Source organism: Dreissena polymorpha, chromosome 2 (genome assembly GCF_020536995.1).
Source record: "Dreissena polymorpha isolate Duluth1 chromosome 2, UMN_Dpol_1.0, whole genome shotgun sequence".
In the NCBI taxonomy this organism is placed as follows: domain Eukaryota; kingdom Metazoa; phylum Mollusca; class Bivalvia; order Myida; family Dreissenidae; genus Dreissena; species Dreissena polymorpha.
The window spans coordinates 107,883,248-107,908,462 of NC_068356.1; the positions used below are offsets into that span (position 1 = coordinate 107,883,248).

A 25,215-nucleotide genomic window follows, 5' to 3' on the forward strand; every position below is an offset into this window, starting at 1 on the left:
ACGGAATATATTCGTTTACAATTAGAGCACATTGAGCAATTTGACTCTCAATATAGTTTTATGAATTTAACGATGTTAATTTTATACTAAATGTTTATCAACATATTGCATGGTTGCATGTGTATTACAAAATACATACAATTCACAATTTCCATATATCAAAATACAACAGGTACTTACGCTTCAAAGCAATGCGCTGCAGTAAGTACCCAATGGTCAGTCAGTATCGCTCCGCCGCATATATGGGAACTATTTATTTGCAAGGAGACAATCCAAGGATGACTGTGCGGAGTTGCCTCCCTTCCCCCTACTATTCGGTGCGACGCAACAGACGGAGACACTGTCGGCATTCCACACGTGCTGTTATTGGTATCTGAAATGTAACTTGCACCTTTAAATGAAAACTACACATTGTTGCAAAACAGAACGTTCTAACGTCAGTTTTTCAGTAGATGCAACTTTAATTCGAAAGTCAATTGAAAAACATGAAATAAATATGACAACTATTTATGGACAATCATCCTCGGTAATGCAATTCTCCGGGAACAGAACGTTGACCGGTCTTGCCACGAACACGTCATGTCAAGTTACTTAAAGAAAAGTTCTCGTCTAAATTAGCTGCGCGGTGGTGAAGGCAACAATTGTAATAACAAATATGACCAGGCCAACAACCGGCCAATGTGCTAACTTCGTACCACGGAGAAGGTTGGGGTGGGTTTGTCTGTTCGTTAATCAGATCAGAGTAGTAGGGTTATTCCTGTCAACGTGTTGGTGCGTGTTAACGTATGTATCCAACGATTGGTTTTGAAGCAATCGTTAATAATTTCGATTCGGCACATTATCTCAGTATATTGTTTAACTAATTATTCTCTACGGGTTTATTCAGCGACGTATCCGTTCTATCCCTTACTGTCGGCCTTACAACATATACAATACGATTCATTACATGTGAAAGGAATAGACCAAAATGTGTGGCATGATGTGGCCTCCATACATACCACAGAGCAATTCGTCCGTGCGATCCGGGCACTCCGCCAGGCGGTTACACACCATTTGCTCTAGTATGCAGCTGCCGTCGCCGCACCGGAACATCGTGCACTTGTTTGAGGCTTAAATTAAAGTGTTGACACGTGATTTGCGCGATCAGTTGTATAACGCAAACGTGGGAAAAACACTAGCTAGAAATCAAACTTAACAACCGTCACCGATATAAAAGTTGGTTAAAAAAGAAATAGCAAATGCGATGATGATGATAAATCTAATGATGAAAGACAAACAGACAGACAAACAGACTGACAGTTTATTTCGACTTGTACATTGCACATCGTCAACAACACGTAATAATCAAAGCGCTGAAGGCACTGTAGGTGTTCGCTGTTGTAAAATGTCGTCCTTGATTAGCTTGTGCGCATTGCACAGTCTAATCAGTATGCACAGGCTAATCTTATTTGACATGCATAAAGCCCCGTTTTCCCTGAAAGCAGCCAATATGTACAGATTTTAATGATAAACACTAGACTGGCCAATCTCCTCTTACAAGCTGTTAAACACTATTAGTCATATAAACCCTCTGCAGTGTACCAGTGGTGAACTATAAACAGGCAAATGTGGTGGTTATCTTTCCTAGCAGACGCTCTATATAGCATGTGTCGTCTGCTGCAACAGGCAGTGGTTGTCGTTCCATACCATACCTAAGGCTTCTAAGCACATACTGATTTGCAAAATATGGTCGGTAACATAAGTGTGAGCTAACGCTCACACTAAAAACAGTACAGTTTACAAATCATTTACTTGTTGTTTCTTTTTCGTATGTTTCTAAACGCCGGGCAAATGCTAATAAAATGACATTCATCATCAATATCAGTCGAATCGCAACAAAATCAGTATCATTGAGTTCTAGATATTTTCATGTAGAACGGCCGGTTTGAATATGTAACGGATGGGCTGACAATCTTTATCTAATGAAAAAGGTAACTCAAACTTCTGAGTAGAATGTCTAAGTAGGACTTATATTCAAATTTGATTTTAAAATTTCGTTAAACATCTAACAATGAACTGTTATTTAACGTTCTATACCAGTCCTGTGTAAAGTTATCATATACCTTCCGTTTAAATTCCTCTACAAATGTGTTAATCTCAATATCTTAATATTTATAGTATTTATAACATCAATTGTATAACTGAAACCATAGTCATCAAGCATGTTTTATATTAAATATCCAATTATGACAGCCTTTGTGATAATCTGAAACGGCAAATGTGTATGGTTTTAACAATGTTTTATCTACATATCTTAAACCAATATTTAATGACACGGACATATATACATGGGATATCTACCAAGCTCACCATAGACACATGCATTACATGTGTTAAGTGAAACCCTTAATAATCGTTTACATAATATCAAATGTATTCTTTCATATACATTAGGTTTAGTATAGCCCCACACTCCCGAAGCATAGTTTAAAATGGAAGCAACAAGTTCATCAAACCGTTGACACATTATTGTTGGCTTTAGTCATGACATTAAGATAATAAAATATTAATTGCTTTCAATTCTTTAACCGTTTGGTGTTCCTGGTTCAATTCCCAGTATAATTAAAAACAAAAGATAGTTGATGATGATGATGATGATGATGATGATGATGATGATGATGATGATGATGATGATGATGATGATGATGATGATGGTGGTGGTGGTGGTGATGATGATGATGATGACGACGACGACGACAATTATGATGATGATGACGATGACGACGACGATTATGATGACAGTAACGACATAATTCATAATTACCAGGTACAAAGTCGAAGGTGAGGTTGAAGCCGGTTCTGGTCAAGTCGGGGTCGGATACAAACTTGAGCAGAACGCGGTCGCCGCTGGAGAAGATGTCGTCCGGGAACTGCAGGCCGCAGAATTGGGCGAGCCTGGGCGCCGATGAGTCCCCGCCGTTATACACCGCCAGGTAGTCGTACGAACAGTCTGCGATCTTCTCCGTGAAGAAGTCCTGAATTATAAGCTCATTTAATCACGTACGCAATAAAATGTTGGTGTCAAGGTAACAATTAAAAAATACATGCGAGTCTTCACGTGCGAACATGCACGTTAATAAACAGCAATTAAAATGCTTAGATTTACATTGGTCAAAGTCAGTAACATCTTGTATTGCCTGAGTGTCTGCGCTAAACAATAGTAAAAATTACACGTTGTAACCGAGTGCTGTCCCCGTGAGTTGAATCTAGCGTGTTAGTAAGGGTTTTTATTTATAAAAAAAAACGGGTAATCATACACGCGCTATTTTATATAAATTAAGAATTTATTAATGTGAACGTGAATTTATGTGCAAGATGCAATTTGTTTTCATTTAATTAGGAATTATTTATAATTGCGTCTGTATATCACCTTCGTCAGTGATTATATATTAAAGGTATCACATCTAAAGTCAGAGAGGTCAAGTAATCGATCACATCTTCGTCCGTACAATTTATTAAGAGCAAAAAAGCAACCCATTAGTAATTTCGGTGCCTATTTTATAGTGTCCCCCAGTCTATACTGGGCGACATATTGTTTTTGCCCTGTCTGTTTGTTGGTTTGTTTGCGTCAAACTTTAACATTGGCCATAACTTTTGCAATATTGAATGATGGCAACTTGATATTTGGCATGCATGTGTATCTCAAGGAGCTGCATACTTTGAGTGGTGAAAGATCAAGGTCAAGTTCATCCTTCAAGGTAAAAGGTCAAATATATGGAGGGACAGGTTTTTTACAATAGGTTAACAGCATACAAATCGGCACATTTTCAATAAAAAGTAAACAAATGGTTACGTAAATAATTATTTTCATTAATAAGCATCGTATTACAGGACTTTAAAACTGCATGGCATGAAGAATCGGGGCAAACGGCGCCGGATTTTATACCTGGAATTTGAGTCTCACAATCATTCCCGCCGGCGCCTGTATAAGCCAGGAGCATTGAATGTTGTTGTCATAGTAACTGTGACCGTCGTACCCAGGCGACGACAGGAAGGTGGCGCTTGAAGTGATTACTTGCGTGTTGCCATGACAACCGTCGTCCTTGTACCCCTCGGTTGGCGCTGGTTATAGATTAAGAGGCGGACGGTTATTTAAAAACGTAAGAAAGAGTTATGTTTGCAAAAATAGAATCCGCGATCCGGAACGTCTACACCCACCCAAACTATATGTTAGAAGTAAAGTAAAATGGTGTCTGCATGTGGGCTAATCATTGAAACGATATACTGGCTTCTAAATTCTTATTAATACTTGGTGTTGTCTTTATCGAGCTTTATTTGTCAATATGAGTAGTTTACGCAAGTATTTATACTTGATGTTTAAAAAAACATCATTTGTTTTATCTGAAAAATGCCACGTGCACGATATAAGCCCCGGTAATTCTTATTACTCCTCGCTTCACTCACGCAAAGGCGGTGTGTACGGACTGAATATGACACTGAATCCGGTGTCCTCATTCGCTCCATTGGACAGGAACAAAACCAGCAAGGTGCTCGACGTAGAGACAACGTCAGAGGGGAGCACGTGACCACACAGAACTTTCAGCACCCTGGACAGATGTGACGGCCCGTCGTAGATTCGGACCTGGTCGTGCGCACAGCCAGGCGAGGTCTCCAAACTGATCGGAAATGGGCAAACAACAATAATACTAACATCAGGATTAAGATTGTTCGAACGAAATTAAAATTAATCCCACAAAAGCAGAATGTGTTGATGTCAATAAATTTGATTATAAATAATGCGAACAAATTTCTCGGCGACCTTTTATAAATCTATGTGCAAAATAAAGCGGCTATAATCCTGCATTGCACTTAATGCACCACGTTACTGAAATACATTGCACTTAATGCACCACGTTACTGAAATACATTGCACTTAATGCACCACGTTACTGAAATACATTGCACGTAATGCACCACGTTACTGAAATACATTGCACTTAAAGCACCACGTTACTGAAATACATTGCACTTAATGCACCACGTTACTGAAATACATTGCACTTAATGCACCACGTTACTGAAATACATTGCACTTAATGCACCACGTTACTGAAATACATTGCACTTAATGCACCACGTTACTGAAATACATTGCACTTAATGCACCACGTTACTGAAATACATTGCACTTAATGCACCACGTTACTGAAATACATTGCACTTTATGCACCACGTTACTGAAATATATTGAACTTAATGCACCACGTTACTGAAATACATTGCACTTAATGCACCACGTTACTGAAATACATTGCTCTTAATGCACCACGTTACTGAAATAATAAAAAATGCGCATCTTTCAATCATAAACAAAGTTATACTTCCGTTGCACCTAACGGAAAGAGACCATATTATAGCACGATGTATTTTGTCTATAGCAAGAAATCAATTGCATTAATTAAGACACATCACAGATTCATTAGACACAATTCACTACACGATCGCGCAACAAACACGCGCTCTGAGGGGCGCCTTACCTGAAGTTGCTGAAATGGAGGTGCACGTGCTGACGTGGGTCGGTTATGAGAAGCCACGTGTAGGTCGTGTTTGCCGGGTAGAGGGCGTTGCCATAGTTGGGGGAGCTGAACGTTCCAACAGCCGTGGCGTCCAGTGTTTGTCGGTTTTGGGAATTGTCTTGCAACGGGTCATGGAATGTTATAAAAAATGTATATATTTAAATAACGTTTAATAAATTACAAACATCTAAATGCATACGTAGATCTATTTTCTGAAGTTTTGAGTTTCCGCCTACTAACAACAAATTGTTTTTTAATAACCCTACATATTTGTTTCCACGAAAATATTTTAACAAAAACATGGCCATGATGTCGAAAATAGTGTTTATCGAATAGGTGTGATTGCAGTTGCAATTTATTAGATTTTCACAACACAAATTACAGAATAGTGCAACAACACTTTAACGTTACATTTCCCCATAAACATATGCAGGGTGCAGGATCAACGGAGTTCTCAGCGGTTTACACACGGACTGAACACAATGAAAACATACCGTTAAGAACTTTATTTTGCAAGTATCTCAAGTTACTGATAAATGTGTGCAAAAATCTTTAGTGCATAAACGACAGTTTTTTTTTGAAGTTTTTGTCGAAATCTTAAGAATTAAAAATACTTTATTGAATACGCCTAAAATGGGTGCCAAATTTCACGTTGAGTGCAGCATAACTGTTACTGTGTATACGTATTCATTACACATCGAATTATGGCTTATTAAATCAATTAATGTAATTCCGATGTTTTTCATATTGTCATAAGCCACACAAAAATGTATTTTATGCACTAGTTAAAATTCTGCAGATTTTTTATATTATTTGAATAAAAAATCACCACTAACCTGTGAGTTTACATCCATTAACAGTCATTTGTGAACCCCATAAAGTGATCCTGCACCATGTACTAAGAATGCGACGTAGTTAAAAGACCAAAGGGACTGTCGATACAATATGATAGACTGCAGCAGTAACTGTGAGAAAGACAAGAATGCTTACCTACAAATCTCCGGATTCGTAACGCGTCATCCCCTGTGATAAAAAAACAAGATAATATAAGCATAATCAACATTAATTAATGTAAGTAACACTACCGAAGCTGTACATCGCAGCTGCTTAACAGGTGCATGTCCCCACGGACATATGTGTTAGCCTAAAATAACAATTCTCTTGTGCGTTTTGGATGTCATGTTTTAACACAATATTAAACCTACATGGACTAGCCTATCTAGTCGACCCCATTTACAAACTATATTGAGCAAACATGACAGTACAGTATGGATACATGAATTGAAATGTTTGCAGAACGTATTTTGTTTGTGATCATTGTTAAAAACACTTTCCTAAGCAACAATAAGTGTATCTAAAATGGTTTGAAGACCACTTAACGGCACATACTTTATGCCCCCATGGGCCCCATTTAGAAAAAGTGAAACTACTGGCTGTGCCAGCAATAATGAAAAAAAAGTTATTTTCTAAAAATATCCACCGTTTTTCCGCGTATTTCTTTCTTCGCAATACGAAGTGCTATACCATTAATCGACCAAACAATGTCCCGTGTCTGAAAACCAAATGAACAGCACATAAATGCAAAAGGCTGAAGAACTATTTTCGCGCGTAGCTTTTGTTGTTCTCTGTTATCGAAGTGCCATCCGTTATCAAAGTATCCGCATACCCGGCATATCCTTTTTATCATGATACATTTACATAAAATGGTTATACGCATGTGTTCTAATTGTCTAGAAGGATAATCATAGAAAAGATTAAACAAATGTCGTAGTTTAAAGGCTTTAAATGCAAGACTGTTATCGGTTCGACCTTTTCCGGATTTCATTATATTTCAACACATTTAAACATAAATTATGTGGCTTTTTGCAAAATAAATTTATCAATTTACAACTTTCATATTTCTGTATATAGTTTACATTCAATTAAAATGTGATACTCGTATTCGAGCATATGGCAATTATTGCAATGTCACTTCTCATATGGAATTGGAAAGTTTTTGCCATCTCCCGGCCTCAACGTTCAGTCTCTGTGAAGATACTCGAAGTCTACTTAAGTTACTTGTAAAATTGTTTGTTTTGATACTTGTCAGGTAAGGTTGTTGTTTTTAAATCACAAAAAGTTACAGCTCGATCTAGACGAATTATTTAGCATATTTTGCGCGTTTTGTAGAGATTGGTTATAAAATCGTAACTTTAACCTATACAAAAATATATTGTCGCCGCCAACATTTTGATATAGCTATGCATATTGAAATACAAGTGAGTGCAAAAGGCAACATACAGAATTATCCCGATTTTATGCAATTGGTCTGTTTTCTATCTTTTTTTGTAATAACATGTAGCATATTAATAGTCCTCTTATTTTACAATTTTTAACCAAAACATGTAAACATGTGTTTAATTAATGCGTTACAAAGTATTCTTGAATCAGTCGATGGGTATTGAAAATTCCGTCGCTTTCCGTTTCTTTCGTGTTTCGCGTAAAAACCGCTCGAAAACGGACATTTAAAAAAAAGCGTAAAAGACGAATTGTACAAACAAGTAACGCCAGCTGATTATTAAATGAACATAAAGTGCATGTCAACCACAAGTGCATACCAACTATGTAATTTTTATCGGACGACATCGAATAATGTAAAATAGGATAGATCTTCTAATCTACAGCAAACGTGTTTATACCAGTATATATAACTAGTACGTATAATAATGTAACACATTTCAATTTATTTTCTGAAGTTCATATATTAAATTGTACGGAATAATTCAGGAAAAAATACGAACCTCGTATTTGCAAGCAACTGGCGATCGCTAGGATGTATATCACTCTCATCTCTGTACCCGAGTCACCCATACACACTGTGTGTTTGTTCCGCGTTTTGTCACTGATAAGGGGTGGAATACCTTTCCATCCCGACAGATAAAGACCCGTACAGGCTTACCCAGATTTATGGTGGTTTTGATGTCAACCGAAATATTAGTAAGTGCATTTTCGGCTCGTTCATTTAGACTCGTACAAATCAAACAAGAGGGCCATGATGGCCTGTATCGCTCCACTATTTTGTATGCGAAAAAAAGCGTGAAATGTACTCAAGCATGTGACTTTCTCTTTTTATCCCTCGTCCCACTGGGCGCTTAAAGTTGGAAGAGTGAGCATTTTTATATATGGAAAACGTTACTACGGTGTTACAAAAACAGACTAAAAAGCCCGGGAATTTTCGCACAGGTCCATTGCTTATAACGTAGGTATATTTATCTCTCCAAAAGATATTGTCGTTCTTTCTATTTCACATATTTTTAGACGCTGAAGATCAAATCTACGCATGTTCTACCAGATTAATGAAAGTTCCTTCATTCAATCATGAATCTTTTTCCAAAATTCCAAAAAGTGTTTGTTGGTTTCAAAGTTTCTGTTACTTATATAGTTCATGACATATGCAAAATACCTAATGACGTAGATCACCTGAACTTTACTTCATTCTTGAGGCATTAGTGAGTGTAGCAGGATTGTTAACGTGGTGAAGAAATTGTTTATTGTACAAAGGAGATATTTGCATGAGGAAACATAAAGTTATGAGTTTTTTAGGTTCATGAGGTGCCGAAAGGCAGTAGGAATAATAACTTTGTAGAGGTTGTTTGTTAAACAAAGTAAATGTTTATGAGACAAAAAATTGAATTATAATTCATCAAGATGTTGTGATCATGGCAACACTACTTGCATATGGCGTGAGGTGTAAAGAGATATCATGACAAACAATTAGCTTGATCTAACTTTCCTTAACTTTTTCCATCTGACGTTGTTTACTTGTCGTGTTTGTTTTTGAAAAATACTAGGATTGCCATATATTGAAATAAGGTATCTGATCTATTCTCTGATAGGTTGCTAGTAATAGACTTAGCGGCAGTCATGTTATAAACAAGGCGATTGCTCATGACATCGGTAGAATATACTTTTAATAGATACATCTTTTTTAAGTTGGATTCTCCTTACTTTTTTTTGTGACGAATCAAATTTTCTTGAACACTTTTTTAATGGGAGCCTTCAAGGGATAAATTTGGGCCCAGGGGCATAATTTGGACAAACTTGGTAGAGAACTATAAGATGTCACTACATACCAAATTTGGTAGCCCTAGGCCCTACGGTTATGGACAAGAAGTTTTTAAAGTTTGCACAAAAGAGGCTTTATATAAGCATATGTTCAATTTTGTGATCCCTGGGGAACGGTCAAATTTGATCCCAGGGGCTTAATTTGAACAAACTTGGTAGAGAACTATTAGATGTCACTACATACCAAAATTGGTAGCCCTATGCCATACGGTTATGGACAAGAAGCTTTTTAAAGTTTGCACAAAATAGGCCTTATTTAAGCGTATGTTCATTTTTGTGACCCCCGGGGCGGGGTCAAATTTGACCCCAGGGGCATAATTTGAACAAATTTGAAGAGGTTCACCCCAGGAACATTTGTGAGAAGTTTTATCAGAATTGAATTTGTAGTTTAGGAGAAGATGTTTCAAGAAAAAGTTAAAGCACGAACGCACGCAAGGACGCACGCACGCACGACGGACACGGGACCATGACATAAGCCCCGCAGGCCTCTGTCCAGTGGAGCTAAAAACGTGTTTTGTAGAGTAAATTAAGTGCATTGTTTTATAACTGATAAAAGTATCACGCTTGGAATAAAAGTGTGTTTCTGCTAAGTCGACCGACTCTAATATACTAATGCCAACTGTATTTTTTTGTATTCTAGATTGGATTTTCCATCATTTACGGTGCAATCGATCATATTCTCCATTCTAACTTTTTCACATAAAGAAAGATACATGTAGTTACAAAGAAACTTGGAATTTCTGTCTTGAAGAACAATATTAAATGAAGAAATAACACCTTTTTTAAAGTTCAACAACAAAAAAAGTTTGGCCAACCAACGTAATCTTTTTTTGGAGAAAGAACTTATCTAATTTTTACCTTAGCGATATTTCATTTTTTTCCATGCGCATGATCCGTTAATCAATTCCGTATCATTCCCCGGTTATACAAAAAAACTAATATTTTGAAACAGTATTTTTGTGCTAACTTTAAAAATTGTATTCATGGTTGAACGACTGTAGCTAAAATGACCTTTAAAGTTTGAGCAATCGAATCTTCGTAAATTTTACCAGGAGAACAAAATAAAAATACAAAGTTGATATATGCAAAATTTATAAAAGTATTCTTATTTTACTACAAGAGTAATCAATACAAATGGATTTTAATCACAACCCGGGCCATAATGTTACACAAAATGACTACCGGTATGTTTTCACATTGAGAACGATTTCTGTGAGTGCTGATATAAACCTATTCTGAAAGAACGTATCAGAACTGTACTGTTTACCCACCGGCTTGTAGGTGACAGAAACGACCAAAATATTATGGAAGAGAGAGAAGCTTAATCGCATAGTATACTTACGAGCCCCTTTGTCAGCGTATGCAACGCCGCCCTTGCCGCCTTTGGAAAGACGAAGGGAAACAAATCTTGACTGATTCAACGCAACGAAATCGAACTAGTCATCGTGACCAATCGCTTAGCTCTTCTCGCCTACAATACGCCTCAATGCGAAGACATTATCAGCTTTGAGGAAGGCACCGTGCAACGTTCAACGTATCTCCCGACGCTGGCTTTAGCTGCGCTAGAGAATCCAGCCGATGTGGGACTGTGCGTGGCATGTACCACGATATCAAGCTGACGAGAAGATCGCCATACCCAAGTCTTCTACTGGGAAGGTGACGGCGACCAACAGATGAAGAGAGGCGGAACACTACTCAGTGCTATACCCAAATGGTAAATGTTGTTACTGCCATCGACGCCATCAGTAACCTGCCTGTAATGGAAGAGCTTGACATACTGTCCCTCCCAAGAAGATTCACAAACCACTGACTATGAGCTGTGGTATAGCGCCAGGAATTGACGGCATCCCACATGAGACCATCTTATGCGGAAAGAACGCCATACCCCAACCACTGCATAATCATCTGCTCTTGTGCTGGGAGGAAGGCGCAGTACCACAAGACATGCGAGATCCCACCATAGTCACCGTATACAAGAACAAGGGTGACCGGAGTGACTGCAATAACTACACAGGCATCTCTCAGCTGAGCGTGATTGATAAGGTCTTTGCATGCATAGTTGTAAACCGACTTAAGACCTTTGAAACACTAATCTTCACTCCAAGTCCAAGTGTGTCATCTGCGCCGGCATGATTCTCACATTACGCCAACTCCAAGAAAAGTGCAGAGAACAAGGTATGCCTCTTTACCAGGTACTCGTCGACCTTACAAAGGCTTTCGACTTGGTCAGCAGACCTGGACTATTCTGCCTTTTGGAGATCAGCTGCCCTCCAAGCTGCGCAATATGGTGGTATCCTCCCACAAAGATATGACCCACATTGTTTTCGCCGGGTCATCCTTAAAGCCAATCTCCAACAGTTGCGGCATCAAACAAGTTTGTGTGCTCGCACCTACCTTGTTCGGTATCTTCTTCTTGATGCTGCTTAAGTATCTTTGACTATTCTACTGATGACATTTACCTTTACACCAGTCTGGCGTGAAGCTTTTCAACATCATTCGCTTACGAGCCAGAACGAAATTAACTGAAGTCCTCGTCAGAGAGATGCTGTTTAAAGACGATGCTGCTCTTGGTGCGCATACAGAGGAGGCCCTTCAGAGACGCATGGCCCTTTTTGCTTAAGCATGCACATACTTTGGCCTTACTGTCAGCCTGAAAAGACAAACACCATGGACCAGGATGTCAGCAACGTACCCTTCATCGGGACTATACCCTCGAGGTGGTCGACGACGAACCGCTCGCGACATATACGCCGCATCAACGCCTGTTACATGCGGTGCCTGTAACGCATTCTGAATATCAAGTGAAAGGACCACAGAGAGACATTCAAGAACGTACGTGCTTGGTTTCAAATCATGTTCGCCCTTCTTACTCAACGTCGCCTCCGCCGACTTGGACACGTGCGCATAAAGGACGATGTATGAATCCCAAAGGACGTAATATCGCCCAGCCTTTAGGTACAATGATGCCGTTAAGAGAGACTTGAAAGCCTGCGACATCGTGTCAGACACTTGAGAGACTCTGGCCGAAGATTGCACCGTCAGGCGACAGTCAATACACAGCGGCATCGAGGAAGCTGAGATCAACTGATCCAAACATGCAACTCGAAAGAAAAGCCTGCGAAAGCGTGCCCGCCCTTCCTCCTGCTTCAAGCCCTTTTGTGTGCGTCACGCGCAAAAAAGACTGCCACTCCTGCATCGGACTGCTTAGCCACAACAGGCGTTGCCAACAGAAGTGACAATTACATAACGCAACATCATATTATTAATATACATACACCCATTCAGTTTCATGCTGAAATATTTATCGTATTTGAGTCATAGCCCTGCAAAGTTACATCATATAAAAACAAAAAAGTGCAATCACTTTCATTTAAAACAGTGTAGGTCTTGGTTATTATACATGGACATTATTCCTTGGAATGTCAAACCGTAGGTCATTTAAGGGAACGTTTGGCACACCCAATCTAAGGTCATTTAACGGAACGTAGATGTAGTCAATAAAAGGTCATTCAAGCGAACTTTTTGTACAGTCAATCATGGGTAATTTCAGTAAACTTTCGAATAGCTATTCAAAGGTCATTAAAAAAAACTTTTGTTATAGCCAACCATAGTTCATTTAAGTGAACTTCGGCATAACCATTCATGTCTTTTAAGTAAACTATGGCATATCATTTCATATGTCATCTAAGTAAACAGAAAACCATTGGTCATGTATGCAAACTTTGGAACAGCCAACTATAGGTCATTAAAGTGATCTTTGACATGCATAGGCAACCTGTGCCTGTGGACATGAGCAAATCCAACTATATGTCACTTAAGTTAACTTTGGCAATTTAATGATTTTGTTGCAACAAATTCTCATTCATTTTTAAGATTTGGTTTGAGATTTCAAAAATAAAATGTTGACATATCATATATACTTGCTCTAAGCAAACCAAAAAGATTTTTTTTAAGTTTAAAAATTATTTTGTGCTCCATAAAGCCTTTAAACTATATTGTCTTGTGATTATAATCGCAAAGCATTCAACATTTACATTACACTAATATAAAAAACGGTATAAACTTTACAAATGCACTTATTACTACGATGCATTATATACATTTTAAAAATCAATAAAAAAATCACGTTGTCTCGTGTATCGTTATGCTCCAATTTAGCACTATTTTCCCTTCATTATGCATCACTCGGTTTTTGTATTTGGTCCAAAGACCAAGAATGCGTAATCAATAGCGCAAGTTATAAAGCCGTCACACAAATTAACGGGCATAACGTATTTGCATACATTTGATCAAAGTCGCCACATGTTCAAGTCAACCGAACTATATTTAGCTTTTAAGCAGATTTTCTAACTTTTGTCTCCCGTCATTGATCTCCTTAAGTCTTCTGAACTGTTCGGATAATTTTGACTTCGATTGTTTATTTCTTCTAAACACGATAAGTAGCTGTTGAAATGTGTGCGGTGTATTTTTTTGTGATCATTTGCGCAGAAAAAAAAGCGTGTTGATGTAGCTGCCCCATACTGGCATCTTTGTAAGTTTTGCACCAAAGCCGGGAACAGCAAATGTCACTATTAATCACACTGACCTATATGCAACCTAACATATGAGCGTTTATATAAGTTATCTCTTCGAATCGGACAAGCACTTTATTCACCTTCTTGGTGTCAGAATTTGAACCTGTACTAGGCTATTCTTCTTGTGCACTCGCTTCTTTCGCCAAGGGCATTATAGTTTAGGTTTTATGCTAAAATGTTTTCCAGTGTTTCAAGATTGAGTCATCCATTTGGTAAATGTAGTGGTTACAAGGTTTTTCTAAGACATGACCTCGTGACATACTTTTGGTTATGATTCATATTCGACCTCGGTCTTGCAAGACGAATTCATGTGGCCTATAGAGGGTTATCACGTTTTAAATAACATTTTACCGTCTGGCCTAGTTTTCGAACGCACGCACGCAACCAAGATAGGAACACTTAGTGCTCAGGTGAGCTAAAATTAAGTGACATGTTCACATGCGTCTTATTTCCAATTTTATTTTTAATTGAAAATAATAAAAAATCTGATTTTAAACTTGAAGAAACAGAAGAAATATATTGTATCTTGTCTGAATTGTTAAAAAATATATTGACGATATCCCTTGTCATTCGTGTAAAACGTTCTTGTTTAATTTAGAATGTGGGATGGTAGCAGCTGCATACTTCTGTGTTTTACTCTTCACCATATGGATTCCCTGTGTTTCTTAACATTAATAAACATGGTAAGAAAAAAACACAGTTATTCAGCAATTCGTTTTTCAAGAGGCATACGCAGAAGATAACATTTGCATATTTATTACATTATTATATTTTGTATAGTATTGTGGCTAATGTGAATACATTCACGATCAATCATGAAAAGTAGTACATATTTGTGTCAGAACTGTATGCTTTCACTATCATTGTTTCATATTCCATGGTTTTATAATTGAAGTAAATAATGTCAAGGTACCTTACAGTTGACTTGACTTTTTCAATTTGTATAATGTAAATGTACATGAAACATAACTGTAGGAAAACTGAAGTTACGCAGTAACTCTTCCTATGCGATAATTGTCAAGTTCCTTTCGCAGTAACTTTAAATTATGCAATAACTGTGCCACGGAGTATAGAGACACAACTCGCGATCACCTTTTGGGGGCTAAGAAGACAAATCAACACACGCGTCTTGTATAATTAAATTCTTCACTTTATTGATTGACGCCAACAGATGTTAAATGACGTGCAGAAGACGAAGATGTTAAGACGTTAAGGCTCGAAGACGTTAAGACGGTTATCTGCAAATAACAAAGTTACCTAGACATAGTACAACATTCAATCAGACGCATGCATTATATAAAATACATGGTTTAACAAAGGTTGTATAGGTCATGATACAAACAAAATCTCATGAATTGTACATTCATACAGATCATACATATCAATCAATTAACATATAACATTATTTGTGGTTTTCCTGCCCTTTACCAAAAAATCTCATCTTATTAAGATATCAAAAATTTACTGATAAAATATTAGGAATACTTTCGATAAGGAAAATTATTTCTTTCATAAAACTGACAATTAAGAGCTAACAAAATATTACTTACTGCATATTGCTATCTGTAGTCCCCAAAAAATGATTAACAGTCGTGCCAGACCCACTAGTTTCAGAGTCTACTAGCACATGAGTGACCAACCTACTTGTTTCGAGGTTCTAAGTACACTGAAGAGTTGGGCGACTTGCAAAAGAAATTAAAATAATTAATATGCATGAGTTCTAGGCCTGACCAATCAACGTTCAAGAATGGTCCCTAAACATCAGATCTAATTATAACTTTTGCCTTATATGGAGCATCCCTGCTCACCTTGGAATGCCCTTTGTCTGTTTATTCTAACAACAACAGTGACACTAGCAGAGGTAGCAGCTCGGTGAAACTGTCATTTTAATTAAAAATTATGGTCCTGGCAGACATGGGAAATGAACACAACACGCCCATTTATATGTCCACCCATGGTAGGTGGTTCCTGCAAGTCTTAGTCTCTAACACCGCCACCCAATGAACTTACCATATAAGTTCATTTTACTTTAATAGTTTAAGAGACTTAGCTATGACCAACTATGTCCATAAACAATTTTCATACAGATACACAACACAAATGAATACATAACTAACTACTTTAAGTACACAACTGAACTAAGTTTCAACTATCCTTTTACACTACAAAAAAGGACGTCATAGGCTATAATGATATTGTGACAATACTAGGCAGCATGCTCTAATAAGCACAGCTGTGTCACTGGCCTTACCTTTTCAGTTCCGTTAATTCTGACCTTGCATGTCCGCACAAGACCATCTCTGCCGTTGCTTACCTCCTGCACAATTCCCAAGGGCCAATGTCCACGGGAAGAGTTCTCGTCACACACAAACACAATGTCATTCACAGCTAGATTTCGCCTGCTGTGTTGCCACTTTGATCTTGCCTGTAAGGCTGGGAGGTACTCCTTAAGCCAGCGACGCCAAAAGATATTGGCCAAGTACTGGACCACCACCGTCGGCAATAATTGTCGGTCTTGTCAAATACACCTAGAGGGAAACACCTATTCGGTCGTAACAACAACAATGTATTCGGCGAGAGCTTGCGGGTCACGGTGATCATCACTTACCTGTGTAATTGGTCGGTCGTTCAATATATTTTCAACCTCGGTAGCCAAAGTTGATAGGGCTTCCTCGCAAAGAAGCTGTTCATGCAAAACAGATTTCAATGCCTGTTTGAATGATCGAACCAACCTTTCCCAAACTCCTCCCATATGACTTGCATATGGAGGATTGAAATGCCATGCAATACCTTTCTGGTTCAAATGCTTAGAGATATGACTCTGATTCCACTGCCGTATCGATTCACGCAGTTCCCTTTCACCTGCTGTCAGATTTGCCCCATTGTCACTAAAAATCTTCTCCGGTCTGCCTCGTCTACTCTCAAAACGCTGTAACGCAGCAATGAAAGAGTAGGTATTCAGACTGTGCGTAATGTCAACGTGTACCGCTCTAGAACATAAACAAGTAAACAGACAGCCGTACCTTTTCAGCTGCCTCCTGCCGGATTTGACGTACATTGGTCCAAAGAAGTCTACACCGACGTACGTAAACGGTGGTTTGTCCGGCTCCAGTCTTTCAACTGGAAGTTGACCCATTTGTTGTGATTCAGGACGTCGTTTCTGTCTCTTACAAATCATGCATTTGTTCAAAACAGACTTAGTCGTCTTAAGACCTGTCAATACCCAATACTTTTGTCGCATCAACGACAACATATGATGAGCACCCATGTGAGTGTTTGTTTCATGGTATGCCTTGATAAGGATCCGTGTTACGTGGTGGTTACCTGGCAAAATTATTTGATGCTTAGTATCACTGCGCAAGTCAGCGTTCTCAAGACAACCGCCCACTCTTAGCAAATTATCTGTGAAAAGCGGTCTTAACTTTGCCATCGAACTTTTCTCTAGAACCCGTCCTGATTTCACAACACTAATAATCTCGCTGCTATACTCACCACTTTGTACAAGTGACAAAAATGCATTTGTCGCAGCCCTCATTTCACTTACCGTCAAGTGCTTAACCTCTAAGCAGACATTCTCTTTCTGTCGTAAATATTTTTGAATGAGATATGCCTTGAATCTGAGAAGCCAGGCTACCGACCGCTGCAGCGTAAACCAGTCGGAATGCCTTATTCAACATGTTATCAAGCCCGCTATCGGGTGTCAATTGTGTCGCGTGCGCATAACGGTCCTGCTTTACCTCAATATCGTCCTGGCTACTGGTTGTGGTATTGATGGCCAGTCGGACTTACCTTTCAGCAGGAAATCCGGTCCGTTCAGCCAAATGTTGAGTTTGTCTTTCTCATATGGAAATAATCCCCTAGACGCTAAGTCAGCGGGATTCATTTCAGTCGGAACGTACCTCCAGTCATTTGGCTTAGTTACATCATGGATCGCTGCTAATCTGTTCGCTACGAATGTCTTCAAACGTCTAGACTCATTTCTAATGTATCCTAAAACTATCATTGAGTCTGTCCAAAAATACTTGTCATCAACCTTCAAATCCAATTCTTGCGATGCAAACTGATATAACTTTACAGCTACGACAGCTGCAGCTAGCTCTAATCTTGGTATCGCCATTGCTTTAATGGGTGCTAGCCTAGACTTGCCCATAACAAGACTGCATTTGCAGCTACCGATGGCATCGTATATCTTAATAATATATATGGCTGCTCCGTACGCTTGCTCGGATGCGTCACAGAACATATGTAATTCTACCTTTGCCGAATATCCATCTACTCCTTTTGGCTGGAAACATCTATCAATACTTACCTGTGACAATACAGGTAAACAATCTAGCCACTGGGTCCACTTATCAATGTCCGTGGACGACATCTCCTCATCCCACTGTAGCTTTTGTCGGCAATCATTCTGTAAAGCTAGCTTTGGGATGAGAGTAACAGGTGCCACAAGTCCAATAGGGTGGAGCTTAAAAAGCATTAAAAAATTAAAGACATATTTTTGCCCATCTCACCCCTCGAATCTGTTCGATATCATATAAAAAAACTTTATTCAAAGTAACAGCAATAAATTATTGTGTTAAGTGCCTCAAAATTTATTTAAATGGTAAAAAATCAACAAATTTCACAACGTTTATGAGTTTCTCTCTGACTTTATTTTAAATAACAAAGTTTTTACTTTGAAACACAATCACAAGTTCTAAAAATTCTTTGTAGTCATCTCTTGGCAGACTCTGTTTGTTGGCAAATTCAATGGTACTTTCTCGCACGTCTCTAACAAGACCAGCCACATGATCATCTGCGATGCCCGGTTCAAACTTTGCTGTGTCAATGAATCCCCAGTATTCCTGAAACCGTTTGAAAAGTGGAACTTCTGCAGAAGCTGTGGCTCCCATACATACTTTGAACACTGCACCAATTATCAGTTCCATAATGTGGTGCTTACAAGCTAGCAATAGGAGCTCCTTTTCAAGCTTCTGCTCAAGAAGGACACATGCTCAAGCAATTCGACCTGTATTTGAGCTGGTGGTGTCAAAGCACATAGCCCGGATCCTATCCGCTATTACCCAGTTTTGAATGGCTCCAAAGACAGCAGAAGCCTGAGCCCAACCAGTTCCAGATGGCAGCTTGGCAACTGTAAGTAGCTGAGACACGCCTTGTCCTGAAACCAATATAGGGAGACCATCAACCTTCTCCTTCCCAATTAGATCAGGAATCAGTTTCCCATTCATCTTTAACAACAAGAGGACTGTTACCCTGAAACTTGGCCTTAATGTTTGCAGCTCTTTGGCTTCTGTATTTGTTTGTTCACACTAGACAGGACCTTGCCGCATTTCAAATGGCAAATCTGACCATTTACATGTAATAAATTAGCTTTAGTTACTGATTAATTTGGGGTGTAGAATGTTGTTTATCTCATATTAATATTTCTTATATAAAGCATTTCAAACAAAAATTAATTGTATTATTTGCTTACCAATTGTCATATTTAAGGTTAGGCTGGACACCAGGTGACACAGCAATTGTCAAGCACCAACATGACATAAATCAACTTTAAAACATTTCATGCAGAAGAATTAAAATAACAACATGTCACATCAATGATTCAAGCAACTCTGCTGCAGTAACCACTGTAACACTGTAAGTCAGCATAGAAGTCTGGAAAAAACAATAATATATAAACATCTAGATTATTGGTACTTGTTATTCAACTTTAATGATGAATAGTTGTGATGTGAATATGAAAATGCCAATCTGATTGGCGTTTCAAGAATGGGCTTTTATTTTATTGCAAGAATTATTATATGGGCAGTTGGGCACTTAGCGTACCAAAAAGGTCGTACAACACTGCATGTTTAGATTTCTAGAAACTTCACAACCATTGAGCTACCTCTAAATATTGTTCTATTGCGGTAATATTTTAACAGATTTGTTTTTTCATACATATGAACAAAATAAGAGGATAAGAAGATCATATTTCAAAAGTTAAAAAATAAGCTCCACCCTAAAGTCCAAGTGGGTCATACAATGAACTAGCTACTGAAAGTATGCCTCGACGAGTGTGACATTTGTCCGGAAGATCAACATCAAATATGAACTTATCCTTCTCTTCATACCACTGCAACCCAAGAGCACGCTCAAACTTTTTGTCATTATCAAGGTCCACCTTGATGCACTTGTCTGCTCTCATAGATTCCGGAAAACTGTTAGAGACTTCTTGATCGTTAGAAATCCACTTAGTCAGCTTGAACCCACCTTCAGAAAGTATGTCTCTGAGTTCTAACGACAACGCAATACCCGTCTTTGCGTTAGGAACAGACTTCAATAGGTCATCTACGTAGAAATTTCGTTCTACTGTCCTTACCGTTTCCTGACTGAATTGCGATGCGTTCCCTTTGGCAGTGCATCTCAGACTGTACGCAGCAAAGCTCGGTGATGACGTCGCTCCGAAAAGATGCACAGTCATACAGTATTCACCAGGTGACTGCTCAATATCTCCACCAGGCCACCAAAGAAATCGTAGAGCATCCCTGTCTTTGTCACTCACCTTCACTTGATGGAACATGGCCTCGATATCGGCAACTAGGGCTATCGGCTGTTCCCGGAATATTATTAGCACACCCACCAGGCTATTCGCGAGATCAGGGCCCTGTAAAAGGTTATCAGTCAGCGAAACACCTCGATATTTTGCAGCGCAGTCAAACACTACTCTAACCTTACCTGGTTTGTTTGGGTTGCACACTGGGTGGTGTGGGAGGTATCATACTCTTGTCGGTTTAATTTAACCGGAGTTTTCCACAGGTTTCGCATAGCCCTTGTCAATTCACTGTTTCACTAAACAGTGCATGTAAGTTCCGGTCTCTTGATAGCTTGCGGCTTAACTGCTCAAGACGCGCAACAGCTAATGCTTTGTTGTTAGGCAAGCTTACTTGATTGTCGCGCCAGGGTAGACCAATTTTGTGGTGCTTACCTTCTTTCTCCATGGAACTTACCATGGACAATAGAGCTCGGTGGTCTTTTCTTGACATTCAAATTTATTGTCCAAGCCACAGTCGGAAAATCAAATGTCCATAACCTTTCAATCTGATCCTGGATGTTTGCACTGCGCTGGAAATTAACATTGCCACAAAAAAGACATGCCCTTACCTGTTGGACCTAATATTGTCCAGCCAAGGGGAGACCGTATCGCATAAGGATCACCCCTACTTTCCCGTCGTTCTTCTTCAACCCAGAAAGGGCAGTCACTTCCAATAAGTAACTCCACCTTGGAAGAACTTACCTGAGGTGATTTGATACCTGCAAGGTGTTTCCACTAACCTATATTCTTTTCTGTGGGTAGAGACTCCACCCATATAGGTAGCTCTGGTACTGACCAGGCTTTCCTAATATTGAGGCATTCCTTATTATCTAAAGAATTTACCTTAAGTTGCACTTCTACTCCAGTTCGCTGCTCTGCAGACTGGTTCACCGTGGTAATGGTGAATTGGCGAGAAATACCTTTCGCCCCTAATTTCTTAACCAGACAAATGCTGCACAATGTTACATCGCTACCCTCATCTAGTAAGGCATATGTATCCGCTTTCTTTAAGCCGTATTGCACAATGACAGGTACAATTCGTAGAATTACCTTACTAGGTATGGTGACATCAATTTCAGTGCAGCAATTACTGCGGCCTACCAGGTTCTGGTTATCTACAGGCAAGGGTCTATGTAATAATGTGTGGTGCTTTTCCCCACAATTACTTACTTCACACTGACTACACAAACTAACATTATGTTTGAAGTTCAAGCAATTTTCGCACATCCTATTCTCTCGCACAACAGCTAATCTACTATCAACATTGATTATTTTTAACCTGTCACAGTTGATCAATTTATGGCCCTCTTCACAATACACACATGATAAACGCCTAAACTGCCCCTGTTTAAACCCATTACTACCTCGTGCCTGGCCCTCTCTACCTGCTGTTGATAATGTAACAACTTTCCCACGGTCCCTAGAATTGACCTGATGTAACCTAGAACTGACCGCTGACCGAGGAATCGTCTGCTTAGACTCACATGCAAAATCTTTGCCATACATTGTGTTAGCTACCCGGGCCCGCTGTTGAATAAAGCGGAGCAAGTCTTTAAATGTGGGCTCTGTTCCCTGTTCTATCAAATTACTTGCATGCTCAACCCATTTTGACCTGATGTGTGTGGGCAGTCTCCATACAATATTAAACAAGTTTTCCGTGTTATTAATATCAGACGAATAACCCAACTGTGAAAGTGTTATTTCACATTTTTCCATGTCAAGTGAGAAATCCATTAGGCTTTTGACATCATTAGATCGAATGCTGGGGCCATTAATCAAACTTTCAACATGCGACCTAGCAACTAAGTGAGGCTTACCATACCTGTTGAGAAGAATTTCTTTAGCCCTTAAATATCCATCTAAGGGAGAAACCACACAATCCTCAATTGCACGTTTTGCATCATCCTTACAAAATTGAATCAAATAACTTAATTTAAGTCGATCATCTGTTACTCTGCACTAAATGTTAGTTTCAAAATTACAAAGAAATTTGCAATAGTCAAATGGGTTCCCTGAGAATGTTAATAATTCAGTTTTGGAAGTTGTTGGTGATTTTTTTAAGTCCTGAAAGGTATTCCTCCACTTTTATGTCACTGTTCACAGCTGTATGTGGCAACGTTGTCCTTGTGGCATCGACTTAACTGGATGCTGATTGTCCGGATCCGGATGAGGCTGAAGGCGTCGAATCAACCTCTGCGTTGGCCAAACGATCTTCGAGGTCCTGGATCTCGATCTGTTGTCGTAGCTCGAATGCTTTCTAGGCGCCGGCGTTCCAACTCTTGGCGCCGTCTGGCTTGTTCGAGCTTAAGCTCGGCACGGCGTCTCCTGCAGCTACTCGTCTTGCTGCGCGAAGACCCTTTGTCTGAAGTGGCTTTATCCGCACTGGCTTCTTGACGGTCTCCGGCAAACTCTACCTCCCCGTCTTCACTTATATCCATGTTGCAATATGTCTTTCACAGACTATGCAATAACTGTAGGAAACAGGGGTTACGCAGTAACTCTTCCTATGCGATAATTGCCAAGTTCCTTTCGCGTAACTTTAAATTATGCAATAACTGTGACGCGGAGTATAGAGACACAACTCCTGGCGCGATCACCTTTTGGGGGCTTAGAAGACGAAGCAACACACGCATCTTTGATAATAAAATTCCTCACTTTATTGATTGACGCCAACATATGTTAAATGACGTGCAGAAGACGAAGATGTTAAGACGTTAAGACTCGAAGACGTTAAGACGGTTATCTGCAAATAACAAAGTTACCTAGACATAATACAACATTCAATCAGACGCATGCATTATAAAAAATACATGATTAAACAAAGGTTGTATAGGTCATGATACAAAGAATATCTCATGAATACATATTTGTACATTCACACAGATCACAATTATACAATCAATCAATTAACATATAAAATTATGTGTGGTTTTCCTGCCCATTACCAAAAAATCTAATCTTATTAAGATATCAAAAATTTACTGATAAAATATTAGGAATACTTTCGATAAGGAAAACTATTTCTCTCATAAAACTAACAATTATGAGCTAACAAAATATTACTTACTGCATATTGCTATCTGATTGCTAATGATTAAAAGTCGTGCCAGACCCACTAGTTTCAGAGTCTACTAGCACATGAGTTAAAAACCTACTTGTTTCAAGGTTCTAAGTACACTGAAGAGTTGGGCGACTTGCAATAGAAATTAAAATAATTAATATGTATGAGTTCTAGGCCTAACCAATCGACGTTCAAGAATGGCCCCTTAACACCAGCTCTAATTATAACTTTTGCCTTATATGGAGCATCCCTGCTCACCTTGGAATGCCATGTGTCTGTTTATTCTAACAACAAAGGTGACACTAGCAGAGGTTGCAGCTCGGTGAAACTGTCATTTTAATTAAAAATTATGGTCCTAGCAGACATGGGAAATGAACACAACACGCCCATTTATATGTCCACCCATGGCAGGTGGTTCCTGCAAGTCTAAGTCTCTCACAATAACATAAATTAGATCTGCATACAGATAAATAATATTGAGTCATGCAGTAGACAATTTATAATCATGTCATATTAAGAGCTTAAATTTCTCATTTTTTCATTATATATACATTTTTTAAATAATCAACATTATGGGAAATGAAAACAACTTACATCAAGAAACTGTCGGAGACCGGTGATGCTCCCCAAAGTTTTTTTGTCACAATATTGCACTATATATTCAGATAAAAGGAAACGTCTTGAGGGCACAGTAGTTGGGGGGACAAGATTTTTTTAATAGAAAATTTTAAAGGGCCATAACTTTGTGAAAAATCATCCGACCAGAACCCGCTGATAACATGCACATCTCCTCTTGGTAGTGAAGCTTCCCATAAAGTTTCATTGAATTCCGGTCATTAGTTGCTGAGAAATAGCCCGGACAAGAATTGCACTATATGTACTGTACAGTTAATGGAAAATTTAAAAGGGCCATAACTCTGTGAAAAATCATCCGACCAGAACCCGCTGATAATATGCAAATCTACTGTTGGTACTGAAGCTTCCCATAAAGTTTCATTGAATTCCGGTCATTAGTTGCTGAGAAATAGCCCGGACAAGAATTGCACTATATGTACAGTTAATGGAAATTTTCAAAGGGCCATAACTCTGTGAAAAATCATTTGACCAGAAACCGCTGATAATATGCACATCTCCTCTTGGTAGTGAAGCTTCCCATAAAGTTTCATTGAATTCCGGTCATTAGTTGCTGAGAAATAGCCCGGACAAGAATTGCATTATATGTACAGTTAATGGAAAATTTCAAAGGGCCATAACTCTGTAAAAAATCATCCGACCAGAACCCGCTGATAATATGCACATCTCCTCTTGGTAGTGAAGCTTCCCATAAAGTTTCATTAAATTTCGGCC

At 38.9% G+C, this 25,215-nt stretch overlaps 1 protein-coding gene across 1 annotated transcript in view; it reads right to left on the minus strand.

Moving 5' to 3' along the window:
- LOC127868409 (ovochymase-1-like) overlaps positions 1-8,468 on the minus strand; it is a 31,985-nt gene extending 23,517 nt beyond the window's left edge. Inside the window, exons 1-8 of the mRNA XM_052410177.1 lie at positions 8,336-8,468; positions 6,546-6,578; positions 5,517-5,673; positions 4,444-4,655; positions 3,926-4,101; positions 2,804-3,014; positions 999-1,109; positions 181-373 (exon numbers count right to left, since the gene is read on the minus strand). Of these exons, the coding sequence (XP_052266137.1) occupies positions 181-373; positions 999-1,109; positions 2,804-3,014; positions 3,926-4,101; positions 4,444-4,655; positions 5,517-5,673; positions 6,546-6,578; positions 8,336-8,405 (1,163 nt within the window). The 5' untranslated portion in view covers positions 8,406-8,468. The remainder of the gene's footprint in view (positions 1-180; positions 374-998; positions 1,110-2,803; positions 3,015-3,925; positions 4,102-4,443; positions 4,656-5,516; positions 5,674-6,545; positions 6,579-8,335) is intronic.
- Positions 8,469-25,215: the final 16,747 nt, after the last annotated feature.